Source organism: Ambystoma mexicanum, chromosome 6p (genome assembly GCF_040938575.1).
Source record: "Ambystoma mexicanum isolate Mex_15411 chromosome 6p, UKY_AmexF1_1, whole genome shotgun sequence".
NCBI classification, from domain to species: Eukaryota; Metazoa; Chordata; class Amphibia; order Caudata; family Ambystomatidae; genus Ambystoma; species Ambystoma mexicanum.
In genome coordinates, this window is record NC_090935.1 from 1530798062 (window position 1) to 1530816402 (window position 18341).

The 18341-nt window shown below is 40.9% G+C and overlaps 1 protein-coding gene across 1 annotated transcript in view; it reads right to left on the reverse strand.

The window, feature by feature from the left end:
• The window catches only part of LOC138510613 (coiled-coil domain-containing protein 17-like), a 377034-nt gene extending 359754 nt beyond the window's left edge, over positions 1-17280 (reverse strand). The window contains exon 1 of the mRNA XM_069626398.1: positions 16722-17280. Within this exon, the coding sequence (XP_069482499.1) occupies positions 16722-16853 (132 nt within the window). The 5' untranslated portion in view covers positions 16854-17280. The remainder of the gene's footprint in view (positions 1-16721) is intronic.
• Positions 17281-18341: the final 1061 nt, after the last annotated feature.

The window sequence follows — 18341 nt, forward strand, 5'->3', positions numbered from 1 at the left end:
GCTGAGAAAACAGAGCTGAAATACCTCTTGGATGACGTATCATGTGATAAAAACACGGTCACAAAAATTATACAGCTTTGGCATAAAAATGCTCTCCCATAGAGAATGTGGTTGCTACGAAGCCGCAGGTCATTTAACTAGCACAGTCTCATATGGGAAATCTGAAAACATAGTCTGGCTAAGCCTTGGTCCTGCTGCATCCAGAAAAAGTTCTCAAATTATACCAAGAGACAGAAACAATAGCTAAAAATGATCCCAACAGCCAGGACATTTTGAAAAACCATTTATTGGACACATACTACCCAAACTGGAGCACTGCTTTGGAAACCATGTGTCTAAAACACATAGCCTAAAACCTCTCATACAAAAATAATATTAAACCAGATGAGAAAAAAGGTAAATCCATAGTCAAAGTTTGTGAGGGCAGCCTGGTTAAACTTACCAAATGCTGCCTGGTTAATCATATGAAGCTATCATTTAAAAGTCCTCAACATAGAGAACTATACTAAATGTCCCTACTCAACTTTTTAGGAGAAAAGAAGAAGATTTATTGGACACCCATGCCTCCTATGAAGATGCTTTCAATGCAAGTGAAAGCACTATAACAGATATCAATTTCAAACAGTACAAAAACATGTTGGACAATGAACGCCAACAAGAGGAAGAACTTCAAGCACAACTAAATATATAGTAAATGAGGCAGAATTAGCCATGGCTAAAGTAGAAAACACCATGTGCCAGTTTGAGGAATCTGAAGAAAACTTTTCTCTACTTAAATCACAACTGAATGATGAGCAGCGTAGTATTTTAGTTAATGGAGCACTTGGTACAGTTGTTGGCTTACAAACATACCCACGTGACAACAACCTTCAGTTTGTTAACATCCACTTTGACAAACTTGCAGAAGTTAAAAGGGTAGAACGCTCAACAGCCTGATTCCTTCTTTTCAAAGACATGTATGTACACAGAGAACAGTTTTCTCCGTTTCTTGCATATGCACTCACTATTCCTAAATCGCAAGGTCTAACCCTAGATCAAGCATTGATTGACATTAGCAGCACAGTCTTTAAAGAAGGCATGAGTTACGTAGCTCTGTCATACCTACGTACACTTGAAGGACTATTTATAGTCAATTTTGATGCAAGCTAAGTCAAGGCTGACATTCCTTGCATCGTAGAGTTCAACAGACTATGTGCACTCTAAACACCCCATATCAAAATGTACCCTGTTCCTCAAAAAGGAAAACTTGGTGAAAGAAAACTAGTGCAAACACAACTTATAAGTGATCTCCCAACAGTACCACCAAAGAAATTGAAAGCAGCTGCTACTCCATCAATTAGCACAACCACAGAAGGATGTAGTGAAAAGGCAAATGCGTATCCAATTGCACAAACAGAGGTACAACTTCAAAAAGAGAAAGTAGAGTTCCATCAAAGGACTCAGACACAGAACTGTCAGGTCCATTCAAATTTTCCAACACAACTGGTGTAAATTGCTATGCAAATGTAGCAATCAATGTTTTATTCCAATTGCCACCAATTGTTGAAAACATGTACTTTAACGGCGCAGACCAGTTGTTTTTGCAAATGATACTTCTTCATAGAAATGCAACAAACAATCCTGACAACACTTACAGTGTCTCAGGAATAAGGCAGGAATTGGACTACTGGGCGGGAATGGTGAGATTCACTATAAGCACACAAGAAGATCCACAAGAATTTCTAATGTACTTACTGCAAGTGCTGGAAAGCAAATACATACCTATAAGTGAAATCTTCCAGGTTTCAAACATGTGGAAACATGCATGCACTCTCTGCAGCCATATGGCACAGGAAAATGTCACCAACAAGAGCTTTGTGTATGTATGTATACCCAACTGTGAATCCATTCAATTTCAGCAGCTGGTACAAAATGTAAATTATGGCATATTATGTACTACTTGCAATTCAGACAATCATTCCCGCTTACACATAAATTTACGTAGCCAATACATAATAGTAATGCTTTTATGATACAATGCAGATGGTACCAAACACAACTGAATACAGCTTCACACACTGGCAAGTATCACTTGGCAAAAAAACCTTCTCAACAGTTGGCATAATCTACCACACGGGTGACACAACCACTGCAGGTCACTATACTGCATACATGAAAAAGAAAGGTGGTTGGTTTGAATGCAATGATTCTTCCATTACTCTGAATCAGAGATTACCAGCAAATCTTGCAAATGCCTACTTGATATTCCTGAAACCAAAATGTACTCACTGATCTACAAAAGTACCATAGCCTACTGTTCAATATCCACCAATAGGTATGTAACTGCAAATGAAAAATACCCTTCTACCCTGTGAAAGTCTAACAACTTAGCGTACACCAACAGGACTGTGAATACATCAGTTGCGCTGCTGTACAATTTTTCCCCCATGACTCAATGATTATACACACTGAAACAACAACTGTAGAAAACATACACTGATAATGTTTAAACCATAGTACTTAAAAAGTACTGAGTATGAGGCTCTACAAACTATCCTCACTAACCTGTAACACTACCAACTTTTACAATAAGCCAACTGCTCTCTAAAAGTGCCCATACCACTGCAATAAATATGGCAACTACTATCTAACTGCACTCATAATACCACAATCTCACCTGACAATAGTGCAAAACTTAAATCCGCCAACAGGAATGAAGCTGCTTCAAAACAAACCCTGCGAAACTGTGAAAATGTGAACAGTTGGAATGTGCCAACTGGTATCCAACTACAAACATAATACTACAATATTACTTCCCATTACTACAAAAGTTAAAATCCACCTGCAAAAATAAAAGTTCTTCTTAAGATGCCCTTCAAGACTCAAACTATCAACAGGCAGAATACACCAACTACTATCTCAGTACACCCACAGTACTACAATGTTACTTCCAACAGTCCAACTGCTAACATCCACCTTCAACAATGAAACTGCTTCAAAATATACCCTCAATAACTATGAAACTAGCAATAGTTAGAATACACCAACAGGTATATAACTGCCCCCACAATAATGCAATATTAGTTTTCAATAGCAAGGTACTTACAATGCACCAACAGGAATCAAACTGCATAAACGGATAAAGTTAAAAAGTGGAAACGGATAAACAGTTAGAATACGCCAACTGGTATCTAACTGCAACAATACTACCACCACTTCCAAAAAACAAAACACATAGACCAGTTCAATTCCTCCTCGTGCAACCAGGTTTTTTTTGTTTAAGCCTGCATGGATTTACTTTTCCTACAGAACCAATGATTATGAAACTAAACACAGGAACTGAGCACATTGCACAGTACACTTGTTTAAAGCATAGTACTTGTAATGTACTAATTATGAGGGACGACAAAGCATATGAATATGTAAATTGTGCAGAATCCAACATTGTAAAGTTCCTTCCTTAACATGTTCTGTTATTTTTTTTTTATCTCAGACAAGTAAACAAAGATTTTTCCTGCATTTCCACATTCAACAAACAAACTGTGTGCAGCAGTGGCACAATATTCAAATTTGCTTTTTCCACTTCAATGGTATTCTGTCACTTTATTCCAAAAAGTATGCAGAGCCTCAACAATGTGTACAGTGAGTATACAGTTGCTGCTGTCATGCTTCTTTGTGATGCCCAAATGGCATTTCAATACACATGTTTGTACAATGCTTATGCCAGTGTCCACAATCTTTGGTGCATGGTCGTATTATACTGTGGTGGTTGTGGCCAGCCCCTAGACTCTTGGGTGCATGGCCTATGGACTAGGGCCTTCAGCCATGCGCCCAAGAGTCATGGGGATGGCCACAACCATCACAGCATAATATGGCCATATTCCCAAGAATCTGGCCAGTGCCCACAACCTACACGCATAAACCAGCCACCACCTGGCTCCTGCTCTGGCCGACTTCTGCAACCACTCCTTTACCACTGGAGTCTTCCCATCCCCGCTGAAGCATACCTTGTGCACCCTCTGCCGACCCGTCCTGCCCAGCTAACTATCGCCCAATCTCCATCACTCCTTTCCTGGGCAAACTCCTTCTCCACACTGAATCTCTTCATGATCATCAGTCTGGCTTCAGAGCAGCCAGAGGCACGGGAACTGCTCTCCTGAACATCCGTGAAGACCTGCTCTCCAACCTTGATTCCAACACTCCCTGTGTTCTCATCTTGCTTGATCTCTCCTCTGCCTTTGACACAGTCAACCATGCCATCCTGCTCAACCGTCTCTGTAATAACCTGAGCATCACCGGTCAGGGCCTGGGAGACTGGCTTCTTTCCTCTCTGATCGACCCTCCCAGGTCCAACTCGGGTCCTTCCTCTCCTCTATTTCTAGCTCTACCTGTGGTGTTCCCCAGGGGTCTAACCTCTCTCCCTGGCTGTTAAACCAATACCTGGCGCTTCTTGCACACTGCATTGCCACTCTCTGCCCCAACTTCCAGTGCTATGTGGATGACACTCAGCTCATTTTCAGGCTACCTTCAGCCACCTCTTTTCCTTCACTCATCTTCGACTGACTGTCGGTCTGCTATCCAGGAGAGGTATGCATCCAATGATCCCTGCCTTAATTCCATTAAGATGGAGATTCTCCTCATCGGCACACTCGCTCCCTCCTTTCCTGCCAACTCTGGTTCTCTCTAGGCTGGACTATTGCAACAGGTATCCAGTTAAATTTTCGAAAACACATTTTCGACATGCCAAAATCTCGGAACAAAAATGGCGAAAAAAAAAATTCTGAATGTATTATTTTTTATTTTCTGTTTTATGTTTGTTTTGTTAGTAAAAAAAAGTGTCAATAAAAAAAGCAAGGGGTTAGGGTAACCCCCCCATTAAAAAAATAAAATTTAAAAAAAAACATTTGAATTTTTTTTGGGCATTTTTGTGTCGAAAAAAATGGCATTTCGAAAATGTGACGTTCGAAAATGTCACTATAAACCATTGCAACAGCCTCTTTCTAAATCTGCCTGCTTCTACTCTCCGCCCTCTGCAACTCATCCAGAACAGGACTGCGATACCTGTCCTTGGCCTCAAGCCCAGGTATCGTATCTCTCCAGGACTGAAATCTCTGCACTGGCTCCCAGTGGCTGCAAGGATTCAGTTCAAAACCCTCTGCATCATCCACATGTCTTTCTGGGGCCTGAGGCATCAATACCTTCAACTCTCTCTTCCTAAATATCTTCATTCTCGGGTTCTTCATTCATCCGCCTCCAACTCCCTCAGGGTCAGTCGATTCTCGAAGCAACGAGTTGGTGGTAGATCTTTCTTTGGCTGGGGCCTCCCTATGGAACAGCCTCCCTGCCTCCCTGAAACCTGAGGAGAACCATCTCTGGTTTCGGAAGCACCTTAAAACCTTCCTCTTTGCTTCTGCTTTCTCTCCCCCTCTCCCCTGCTGAATTCCTGATACTGAGACTGCACTGGTTACCTGGCCACCCCTCAGATCTCGGCCCAGACCCTGCCAGTTGCACGCCTGCACTGCCTCCCTGGCAACCCGTGCACCTGGAGACTGTTTTCTGTATCCCTACAGTCCCCCTACCAGCACTTATGCCTGCACTACCTTGCACTTGCCACCTGCATGCCATTTTTTATTTATCTTATTTATTCTATCATCCCATTTACTGCACTTTCCCCTCCCCCGCACTTTTCCCTTTCCCCCATCCCATGCACTTGCGCAATCTGAATGACACATGGCCTATTAAGATTGTTGTCTGTCTTCCCTCTGTTCCCCCTCCCTTGCCTCGTCACGCCTTGAAACACTTGTGTATCGGCATGTTATAAATGCCATATCATATCACATCTAATATACCACCTCACAATCAAACAGCACTCTATTCATCTCTACAATCACAGCTACAGACCCATGCACCATACATGCATAAACATTGCACAACTTTCCAATACAACCTCTCTCTTTTTCCAGCAGACACAACAAAATGCCTACTAAACAGCAACTCCGCAGAAAAAAAAGAAAATGTAGAGCAGATAAGATTAAAAGTACACTAAATAGTCATCCACCTCCAAAACAATTTCTAGAAAACATTAAAACAAAAGAGCTAGTAACTTCACTCATAAAACTAAACCAACCACGACTAAAAAATGTAAGGCCCCTCTTACAAAAACAAAAAAATGATGTTACAAAAAATGTTCCACCGTAGAGTTCTTCACAATCTTAGAAAAACATCTGAAAAGTCAGGATTGCCCTTAAAAACTACTGCAGGAGCGTAATCCCGCAAGCTCTAATTGACAGCTTTTCTGATGAAGAGAAAATTACAAGTAGTTGTAAACATGCACAGTGTCAATATAGAGACCTTTTCAAACTTCTGTGATGGTGAATGGATTGAGACAAGCAGCACAGAACCATACTTCAATGAAGAAGCTTATGAACAAGAACAGCAAAAAACTACTGCCATAGACAATAGTGTTCAAGGGTATGAAATGTGGAACAAACCATTATGGCAAAAGAGACCCTTATAGAAACAAAATCCCCAACGAACTTTGAACCAAATGCTCCTTTCACCCAAACGAACCATCCAGTCTAAAAATGGACATGCAGCTCAATATGTTATGTATGCCAACAATCCTTTAAATATTTACGACAATTCCTCAATCACTATGTAAAACTGAAAGACAAAAGTGAAATGAAAACTTTACAAACCCTAGACTTCTGTCCAGTACACAGCCACACTGGTCTGCAAAGACATTCATTAGCCTGCATTTTAGGAACTGCTTGCAAAAGCACTTTCCACCACGTCAAAATCTTAGCAACACACCATTCTATTATACAGAATCTCGTGCATCGACTATACTATGCAAAATGTCCTGCTCTAGATCGGCAAAATTTAAATAACATTCTCCTACATGGAACAGCCAAAGAACTCCTTCAAGAAATCACATCCAATGTAAATACTTTGGAACTGAAGAAGGCTTTGAAAATTCTGTACCTTCAGAAAACATTACCGAAAACCTCATGAACACCAACATCCTAATAAAGACATACAAAAAAGAAATAGCTAAGTTTCAAAACACATCTGCTGAAATACCAGACCAAATATGTCTCTGTTGCTGCAGAACATTTTATAAAAAGAGCACAAAAATAGTAGATCTAGTTTACAAAATAGAAGACAAGGAAGAAACCCAATGGTTCCAATTAGCTTTATATTGAACAGCATAAGGATCTTGACCTTACGTTCATGATCAGCTTGACAATAACCAGATACCATCACGTGCTATCACTAATAACTTAGAAATATTCCCACTTCCAAAAGATCTCCAACAGCTTAACTTGTATGAGAGCATTATAATACAAACGGTGCACCAATTTCAAGCTATAATAGGTCTTCAACCAAAATCGGCCAAATTACCTCCATTCGAGCTACTAAACGGCATATGTGTCAAAGTAGTATATTTACCTTTGGATCTAAAAGAAAATGTTCAAACTGTAGGACTACAATGCCCTATAGATGAATCTTTGATTGTACTAGATAATGGTGTGCCAACAAAAGACAAAAACATTTGGAAACAGCTAGTCGACTTAAACAAAGTTAGACAAGCCCTACGATATATAAAAGAAAACAATGAATACTATAAAGATATAAACATAGATGAAAAATTGAGAGAAACTACCCAAAGAGTCACCAGAAACTGCCCGATTTGAATGTGTATATCCTATTACAGCAGCCAACATTTTAGATCAGTATACAACTCACCCACTGCACTCCAAAGACACAATTGATGATGCCTTACGAACATATCAAATGCATCAAGCCAAAGGATCCCCAATGAGCATATGGGAAAAAAGTGTAGAAGCACGTCATTTTCCTCTACTCTTTCCTACAGGAAAAGAAGGAAGATATGATGAAAGTTCCACACAACTGAGTGCATCAGAACATCGCTCTTTACGAATGTATTCTGAAGACCCCAGATTCAGGCAAAATGTTGAATACATTTTCCACCTCCTCTTTGAAAGTGAACTAGCAACTCTATGTTATGGAGTTGCACACACATTTTTAGGCAGACGAGGGCTAGGCAGCCCACAATGGGGCCATCTGTGGTTCCAACCATATGCCCTAATGTGACTAACATGAGGCAGGAGGCACCAGAACTGCTATTCAACGTAGAATCGTTGATTCCCAGTTTCAAATCAGCTAACCTTGACATGACCCGATCTGAGATTTCAGTAGCTATCCAAAGGCCTATCGTTTGTTCCAACAACACGGACGGATTGGTATGCTACAGAAATGTAGGTTCGCAGATTCCTGAGGACCGTTATACTTAAAGTGGGCTTTTTTGGGATTCTCCCGGCAGAACACCAGATTTAGACAGAGGCCTACGTGTTCCATCTACATTTATGCCACTGGAGAATCAGATCCCAAGAGAAATTTTGACCTTCCAAAAAATGTGCTCTTAAAGGAAAAGGAGAGAAAAGCTTTCTCAACAGAACCTCTCTCAAGATGAATACGAAGCTCTAAATAATCTATCACTAAATACGGCCATAGTTAGAAAGCCAGCAGATAAAGGTGGAGAGATATTTGTGATAACCAATGCCCAATACCTAGAGATGGTGAAGGTGCTACTACAGGATGTGGAAAGCTATAAAAAAATTGAAAAAAGATCCAGCTAAAGAGATCAAAACAGAGATTGAACAAACCGCAAAATACGGCTATGATCGAAATTGGATTACTGATAATGAATTTGAATTTTTCACAACTAGCCAAGGTCATACTCCAACTATTTATGCATTATGGAAGATCCACAGAAACCTAGTGAATCCCCCAGGTAGGCCCATTGTATCTGGATGTGGATCCATACTAGAGCCGCTATGCAAATTCGTCGACACCTTTCTTAAATCTATGAGTGTCCGCACGGATACCTATTTGAGAGATACTACACACACGATTCTGATCTTTGAAAATCAACTTTTTGACAAAACCAAATAGAGACTAGTTCCAATGGACATAAAGTAATTATATACTAGTATACCTCAAGAACAGGCATTTGAATGCATGCAAGAGCATCTTACCCAAATCAACTTGCAAGAACGGGTTCCGCACAACTTCATTATCGATTTTATGAGTTTGGCATTTTGCAAAAACTACTTTGAATGTAATGGTGATTTCTACTTACAAACTAAGGGTACCACGATGGGGGACAGCCTTCACGACGAGTCTGGTGATTCTGTTTATGTCAAAGTTTGAGACAAGTAATATTCTATGAGACAGAAATCTATACATAAAAAGAATTTCGAACAGGAAACGTTTCATCAGTGATATTATTTTTATCTGGGATGGAATGGAAATGGAGTTGGAGCTTTTTCAAACATGGCTCAACCAAAATGACAACAATATCCAATTCACTATGGAGCATTCGAATGAAGGAATTTTCATTCTGGATTTGAAAATCATGCATGAATAAGGAAAACTGAAATGTTACCTCTACAGAAAAGAAAGTACAAGAAACACCTTATTACACTATTTGAGTGACCACCCTCGACACTTACGAGACAACTTACCATACGGACAGTACATCCGTGTGAGGAGAAACTGCACAGACCTAGCTGAATTTTACAAACAAGCAGATGATTTAGATGCCAGACTCAGAGAAAAGGATATCCCAAAAAACTAGTCAGTCGATCAAAGAAATGGTCTCGCTTTATGGATCGGGACTCCTTACTGACACCTAAAAACAAAACAACTGAAAATACCACTTCATCACACATGGAGTTCAGACCTTTCAAGTCAAAAAGCTTATCTCCAAGCATGGCCAATTGTAAAACTGAGCTTACCTGAAGAACCCTTGCCAAGATTTTCATTTAAAAGAGCACAAAATGTACGAGATAAACTAGTACACTCTAATTTCTAGAAGCCACCTGCAAAAACTGGCCTATGGGATATGAGGTCTACAAAAGGGCACAATCCCTGCGAGGCATGTACTGTATGTAAATTTACTAAGAAAATAAAGGAATTCAAGGTTGGACACTGAACATGGACTTTACCAACTTTCACAAATTGTAAAACCAAACAAGTTGTGTACTGCATAGAATGCACTTGTGGATTACGTTATGTCAGGCAAACCACCCGTGCAACCCATCAGAATCTCGGAACAGCGTTCTCGAATCAGGTGCAAAACTACAACTGCCCCTCTTGTCAACCACTATATTGAGCTACAACATTCTGCAAATGACATTCTGTGGTGGATCCTGGATATTGTTAGAAATTCAATGAACACATCTAGATGTCTGCTACAAAAAGAAGCACAATGGATCCATAGAATGGAAACACACACTAAGGGACTCAATGAGGAATTCCTTCCCCCTACCCAACACCTGATTTTTTTTTCTGAATACAGTCTGCCCCATCAACAAAGTGCAAATACAGAAATCAGCATCCCACACAATGTAGAATCTTAAAAATATAGCTATGTCCTTTTGCAAGTATGAGGAGTATTTTCAGTTTGTGTCAATTCCGTTTAGCGAACACTAAAATCAGCATTCCACACATTGTAAATGCTCATAAATATAGCTATATTCTCTGGCACTATGGGTTTCACCATAGATTTACACATTAGTGGTCAGGAAGGCAACGTTTGCACACGTTGCCGCGGTTACCGCTACAATGAAGCTGTGGTCTAACCCAAAATGTTCCACATGTTTTAGAACAAAGGTACGTACCCTCTAGTCAACAGAAATGCTGTCTAGTTGAAGCAAAGTGCAGTATCAACAGTGATTCATTCTGCAAGTTTGAACCAAAAGATCTAGCGACTGGCATTTTTCGCACGTACTTCAGTAAACCATCAGACACAATTTTAAAGAAACAGTCGAACGTGTGTGCTCGTTACCATGGAAATTAATGTAATGTCTGGCCAAGGCTTGGCCCTCCAAGCCTAATAAGAATGTAGCATGCATTCGTGAGCATGGGGCATGTCCTCAGAAACCAACAGGAAGGGAGCTTTCATTTAGAGTGAAATTCAGCCAATCTAGGAACTCGCTGATTTTTCGACTGCAACGAAAAGGAGACGAACAAGCATTGAACCGGCATGATCAAGGTAATTACAGAATACAATATTTAACACATTGCATCCCCTTCTAGTAACTGAAACTATGACGGCCAGATAACAAACTCCTTATATACACATACTGTCGTACTCCGTATGTTCCACCGAAAGTCTGGAAGACCACTTGGACTAGATGCCACTGAAGTAATTCAGACTTGCTTCCTGAGAGCACAGCTTGCAGGGTAATAAAACCTGTCAGGCCAAGGGCTCAGGCAAAAAGGCGGAACGCACAGTGGAGCTAGAAGGAAGAAACAAACAAGGCAAATATTACATACCGTTCGTTGATGGCAAGAACCAACCCCTGTACACCCTCCGAGACCCACAAGCTTACCTGTGTATTCCTTTGTCCTGCGGAATACCTACTTGTGGTAAAACACATGACCGGATGTGGGCGAGGGTCAGACGGCGACTTACAGAGAGTGCCAAGGTTAGTGTCGCTGATGTCCCAAAATCCAAAGGAAAGTGATGCAAGCTGCAGAGCGTCCCCAAAATCCAAGGAAAGTGATGCAAACAGCAGAGCGTCCCAAAATCCAAAAGAAAGTGATGCAAACAGCAGAGTGTCCCAAAATCCAAAAGAAAGTGATGCAAACAGCAGAGCGTCCCAAAATCCAAAAGAAAGTGATGCAAACAGCAGTGCGTCCCAAAATCCAAAAGAAAGTGATGCAAACAGCAGAGCATCCCAAAATCCAAAACAAGACCACGCTAGAATGTCACCAGGTGTAAGCAGTCTGCACTGTTCTTCTTAGTGCAGAAAAACAGGTTTCAGGAAGGGGAAAAGAAAAAAAAAAGAAAACGTGGTGTTTGCTATCTCAAACACCTGAATGCAGGGTGTTTTCTTCTTCGTTTGAAGAGCGGGTAACCAGGAGCGGGTAAGGGATATGGAGTAAGGGGTCAGAGAAGGAGCCGGGAGCCAGACATGAGAAACGGAATCCCAAGACAGTCCGGTATGAGTTCCGTGGTCGAGCAGGGGAGAGCAGATAAGACGGGCATCGAAACAGAATCAGAAACCAGGTAACGAGGTCAAAAAGGTAAGCAGAAATCAGTAACCAGGTACACAAAAAATAGGAAAACTTCTTCCAAGAAACGCTGCTCGCGTAACACAATGGTTTAGGAGCACCGGCTTTCTGGGGGCGTGGCTAGATATATGAAGTGAAGAAGAAGGAGGCGTGGAACGCATGCAAAGGAAAAAGCGTTCCAAGGATTCTGGCCAAGCGCAAGTCCTATTGGGAGATGTAGTATTTACCGGCGATGATGCCGGCGTTGATGTAATCGCTAGGACAAGAGCCACAGGCTTCTCCCGTGGGCATAAGAATGCCGTAGGAATCCGGGGGGCATGACACATACTTTCTTTAAGAGAGGAAACTTTGGTGAGTGGATTCCTGCATTTCAATAAAAGAAGATAGGAACCACTCCCACCCCAACAAGAAATTCAGAACTCAGATCCACCATTTTGCTATTTTGCCAGAAGGTAGGCCTAATAGTTGGGACATTTAAACATCTGCATTGATGTAAATACCCTTGAATATTGTGTGATGGTCTATTAGGGGAATACCCCTACACGGGTCACTACCGGCATTCCCCACTTTTTGATTACCCACAAAATGAATGGGTATGTTTTTTCAGGACAAAGGACTAAGGACAGTCAATTCTAACAACTTGCAATTCACAAGGTACTCCTGTGTCTGAATGTAAACATTCATTTTCACTTTCACTTTTTGTCTGCTTCACCCTAGGGTTTGTGGTAAAACTCGCTATTAGGAAGGCTGCTGATATTAATCCCATCAGGTGGCTTGCCTGCCGAAAAGTATATGGGTGTTTATAGACCTGATTAAGACACCCCTAGAACTAAAAACCAATAGTGATCATGAGGTCTTCGCACACGTAGGCAGACCTGCTAAGAGAAAAGTAAAACAGTGAAATTACCAAAATAAGTTGGATACTCATTTTTAAAAACTTTTAACTCATTCTGTGTGTTTTTCTATTGTAATTTGTTTGTGTGTATTTCTGACAACTTTGATTTTGCTTTATTTGGATATACTGTAATTTGTTTGTTTGCAGTTTTGACAATAATTTTGCGTTTGTCTTTTTGGAACATACCATTTTTTTTATCCATTATACACTTTCATGTCTAACAATTTAACCTCTAAAAAATAAATTCCTATTTTTGGATAAAACCGATGTTTACATTCAGACCTTTAATGGGATAATTTGTAAGTGATATCTGTTTCTTTTGATACACTTACTAGAATAAGGAGGATTAGATTCTAGAATAGTAATACAGCAGCTTTGGAACTATCCACATTTCATTTCTATGACTCCCACATTAGCTGCACCACAATGGGGCTCCCTGTTATTTGTTAGCAACACATTAAAAACAGGCTCCAACGTTTTAAACATATCTGCTACCCAAGTGCTTCAAAAAATAAAAAGACAAAGATTACGTTTTGCAGTCAAGTATCACAAATCTCTTGGCCATCATGAGTGGTATGAAAGAATACTGGTTCTGATGTCACGCTGATGATTGTTGCATGCTAAGGAACCCAGGACCAGCCACATGGTTTGTTACTTTAAGTTGAGCAGAGTACGCATGGGATGACATCCACGACTTCAAACCAAAATAAAGATGGAATAGACATAAATATTTCAGGAGAACTCAATGGTCTATACCTAGTTAATTTTTATGCAAACAAAGTCAATGTTGACATTCCTTGCATCCGGGAATGCAACAGGTTGCGACACTATACACCCCCCCCCATCTAAATATGTACCCTGTACCTCAAAAGAAGAAACCTTTTAAAAGACAAATAATAGCGACAGAAGCTATAGCATATTTCGCAACAATACCACTAGAAAAACAATGACCAACTCCTGCATAAAAAAACACAACCGCAAAACTGTCTAGTACAAAATCAACTGCACATCCATCACAAAAGAAACACAGAAACCTCTCTTCTCCAAAAACATCTGCAGGACCATCAAACAATCCACAAACAGAGTTATCTGGTCCATTTAAATTCAGAAACTCAACTGGAGTAAATTGTTATGCTAATGTGACAAATCTTCTCTTTCATTTTCTACCAATTGTTCACAACATTTACTTAAATGACTCGGACCAGTTGTGTTTGCAAATGCTCGTCCTTCACAGAAATGCCACAAATAATCCTCACAACACTTACAGTGTCTCAGGTATAAAGCAAGAATTGGACTACTCTGCTGGAATGGTAAAATGTTCCATAAACACACAAGAATATCCACAAGCATTCCTAATGTAAACGTACTGGAAACCAAACCATTTCTATAAATGAAATCTTCTAGATTTCATACACATGACATGGAGACTCTTTGAATTAAATTACAGTTGGATTATTTTATCATGATCAGTAAGTGACACCAATTACTTGCCTTTGCAGAATTCCCGGGTTTAAGGAAACTGCTAGAACACTTATCAGCACTGCTTGTGATGCCGATGTGAGATGGAGATGATTAATTTAACTTGAATTAATTAATATGTTCATTATATGTATACACATGCATTTCGAGGATAATGTATGTAGATTATGACTCACTGAATTATTTGTTATACCACAGACATATGAAGTTTGCATAACCCCCCTGATGAAGAGCGCATCAGCTCAAAACGCTTTGGGAATTCTATTAAAAAGAAAATGATGGACACTACAGGACTGAGTTTGAAGATGTGTTCAAGAATATTTACATGATTTATGTACTATTGTGCACACATTTTGGCTTATTACTTTGAAAATGTAAACCCTACTGTTACATATCAAGTTAAATTGAGACCACTCATTCTACCTTTATATCTAATTATTGGCTTCTATAGCCAGTGATAGTGTGCAGGGAACAGGAGTTCCCCAACTGTGGTAACTTTATTGTATATTATCAACACTAAGTGACCACAGCAATTATAATCAACAACATATTCTGTGAGCACTATCCTCAAGTATACTACACTCATAAGTACCATATACAGTTCAATGACATCATTCCTCCATATTACAAACCCTTTGTACTCCCACTACATTATCTACAATTACTGTACACATATTGCTACTATGGTGATTCTGGCCATACTCCTACTACATTACCTATAACTACTATACACATATTACCACTGCCGCCATGCCCCCCCCGAATCTGTCCACTCACCAAAACACCATTAACTATAAAACAAGTATAAAACAAGTATGCACCATACACAGTCAACTAATAAAACTCACCCTGAACCCCTGCATTCGAAATGATTTCCGTGGACACCGAAATTGGCCGCGGACTCAGTGGCATTTTCAAACCCCTTTTTCACCTATAAAAACAGCTCCACATTACCTTCATTCCACTTCTCTACTATGTATCCACCCTCTCCCAGTCATCAAATAACCCCAAATGTCTTTTCCAAGCAGCCCATTCACGACAGTGCCAGCGAACTACAGCAGTGTCCGCAGACAGCCACAATGCCTCCCTGACCTTTTTCAACCTACAAAAACAGCCCTGTATCATCTTTTGTCCACTCCCCTACCCTTCCCAGCCCCCCTTTGCAGCACCAAATGATCCAAAATGTGTTTTTCAAAACTTTTTCCCACTGCGCTGCCCCATAGATTGCATGTATAGTTTCACTAACGTGTCTATATAACCTCTGCAGGCTGTTTATTATTTTTTAAACAAGAAGGTAAAAAACATCTGGACCTGTAGACATGATTGCCTTTTCAGGGTAACTCATTATTTTTGCCTGCTAGGACCACCTGTGCCTCTTCCTCCGGTAGTACTGAGATGCCATTGGTTATTAGACCGTCATCTTGTGAGGCAGGTGTAGAAGCCCTATATAAAAGTGACTAATACGCAACATATAAAGATAATGTGTAACTTTAGGACTTTGCGACCATCATCCATTGCTTACAGGTACCTATCAATTAGCAGTTTTTCTCAGCTGGGCAAAAAGTTGCCCCTATTTTTCGTTTAAGCTATAAGTGGTTCTCAAGCTCCACCTATAAACTGAAACCATTGCATTAGGAGTACAGGTACAAGGGAGATAACATTTCAGGATGGGCGCACAAATTGTGGGTTTTTGGTTATTTACCAACCCATTAACTGCCTATAAACACGCTAATCCCTATGACCATTCCCAGCCACTACCTCGCTATCCCCACCCAAAACACACCCTCCTGAGCTCTTGAGTTAGTTTTATCAAGAAGTAAAAATAAACATTGCCCTTCCTGTGCATTTATAAGCAGTCTGGTGAGAGTTAATGGTTTAATTTTAGTTGTAAATGTGATATTTGCTAACACCATGTCCTAAATGTGCTTCTGGTATAAAGAGTGCACTAACCTTTTGCCACTTAATTTATATATGTTGCTTGCACTGAAGTCCGGTCAAAACAAGCAGTGACAAAGCCAACAGTTGTGGCTTCTGTTTAGGTACTGCTCTCCTATGCCCAGGTAATAACACCATTTTCCATCAGTTGCCATCTTATTGGCAGGTAGTAAGATTATGATAGATAGTGCCTAACACATTACTATCCCAATGCGAACACAAAAAAGGCCAAGCTGCTGGCTTTGCCAATGCTTGTTACTGCTTGATAATAAAATAAACAGCCGGTAAAACAGGAGGGATTAGAATGTGGGAGCGGGGAAGTTACCATTTCCTGTGGCGTGCGTGTCTCCCTCACTCTCCCGATGTCTCCGCCAATGCAGAATCGCTGTCTGTGTTTTTCAAGAAGCAGGGAAGATTTAAAAGTCATGTTGCAACTCGGGCATCTCAGTAGGTCCATCGTTGTCGCGATCACAAGAAAAACGCGTTACAAAAAAAAAAAAGTGTTTCTCAAGTCCAAGAAAGCTATGCCTTCGTTTTGACAGTGGGGAAGACAGGGGAGGAATGCGCGGCTTCCCGCTTGCCTTTCATGTTTCCCACACCAAAAAAGCAGTCTGACGTTTAAGCACAGTTGTCTACCTCACAACCTAGGGTACGACCAGATTACACGTGTTTAGTAAGTATATAAAACACGAAAGGATGTTTGAAAATCATTAAAGCCGGCTTTCCCGTCATTTGGGTCCTTTAGGTCTCCAGAATGTGCTAAGGTCCAGCCCTCTCCACTCCAATTCCCTGCGGTGTTAATCTTCGCTGTGGCAACCTGTGTTTGTTTGCAACTAGTTCTGAAGAGAGAGGCCGGTCAGAGCAGTCTAGCAGCTTGTTGGAGAAACGGACTCCTTCCTGCGGCCGCCCAGCTCTGACCCAAGTACTGAATTTGGAGAGATCGGCCAAGTCAACTATTTTGTCAAGCGCATTATGCAATGCTGCCCTCTACCGTTCTTTATGGGAAAACGCTTTAACATGATATGTTTCTGTGAATATGACCGCAAATTAAGCCTGTTGAATACAGAACAGCGTCGGTTATTTGTATTTTGCCAGAGGTGTTTAGTGAAATGTAGCCTCGGAATGACGGTTTTCTCACCATGACAAAAAAAATTTGGAGAGGACTGAGATAGTCCCTTAGTCAGGAATTCCAGGTGACCAGCTCCTTGAAACAATACACTCCACTCTGGTCTGCCAGTGCGGATAGATCCCAACTTTTCACAGTGGGCTCGACAGTCACTTATGTTTTGCGCACCACAGGGGCACAACAAAACATACATTTCGGGTGAGGAGGGGGGGGCTAAGTGGTGATAGGAGGGGCCAATTCAGAAAATAGGCGGGGCAAACTTGGAGGCACCGCCCCCACAGTTCGACCCTCTCTCCCCCATGGTCTGGTGTGGGGACTAACTATAAAATAGTACATTTTAAAGCACAATATGCAGAGAGGCGATGGAAGTCTTTATTGAAAGTAGCAGCTTTAAAGTTTTTCTGCACAAACACAGTAAAACGTTAACACTGCCAGTTTCGGGAAATGCTTCCCTCACCTCTCTGCCTAACGAAATGCAAGTGTGCACATCCAGGGGTGCACCTAGGCCAACATGTAGGCGGGGCTAACCCTTCAAATGTTGGGAGAGGCGCTAACTTCAGAGATGGTGGGGGAGTGGCAAACTTACTTGTGTAGGGGCATCTAACTTCTTTATGCATTGTAATGAGACTATTCTAGTGCAGCTTCAATGTTACACGCAGTTAACTCTCTCCTTTAAGTCTGAAAACAAACACCAATTTAAGGACTGATGTGTGAATGAGCTGTCTCCTGTCCCCCCCTACCCTTCCAATCACTCTCCTGGCATGTAAGTACTAACCCCACATCACACCTTTGATTGCCTAAAAATGCATTTATCTGAAT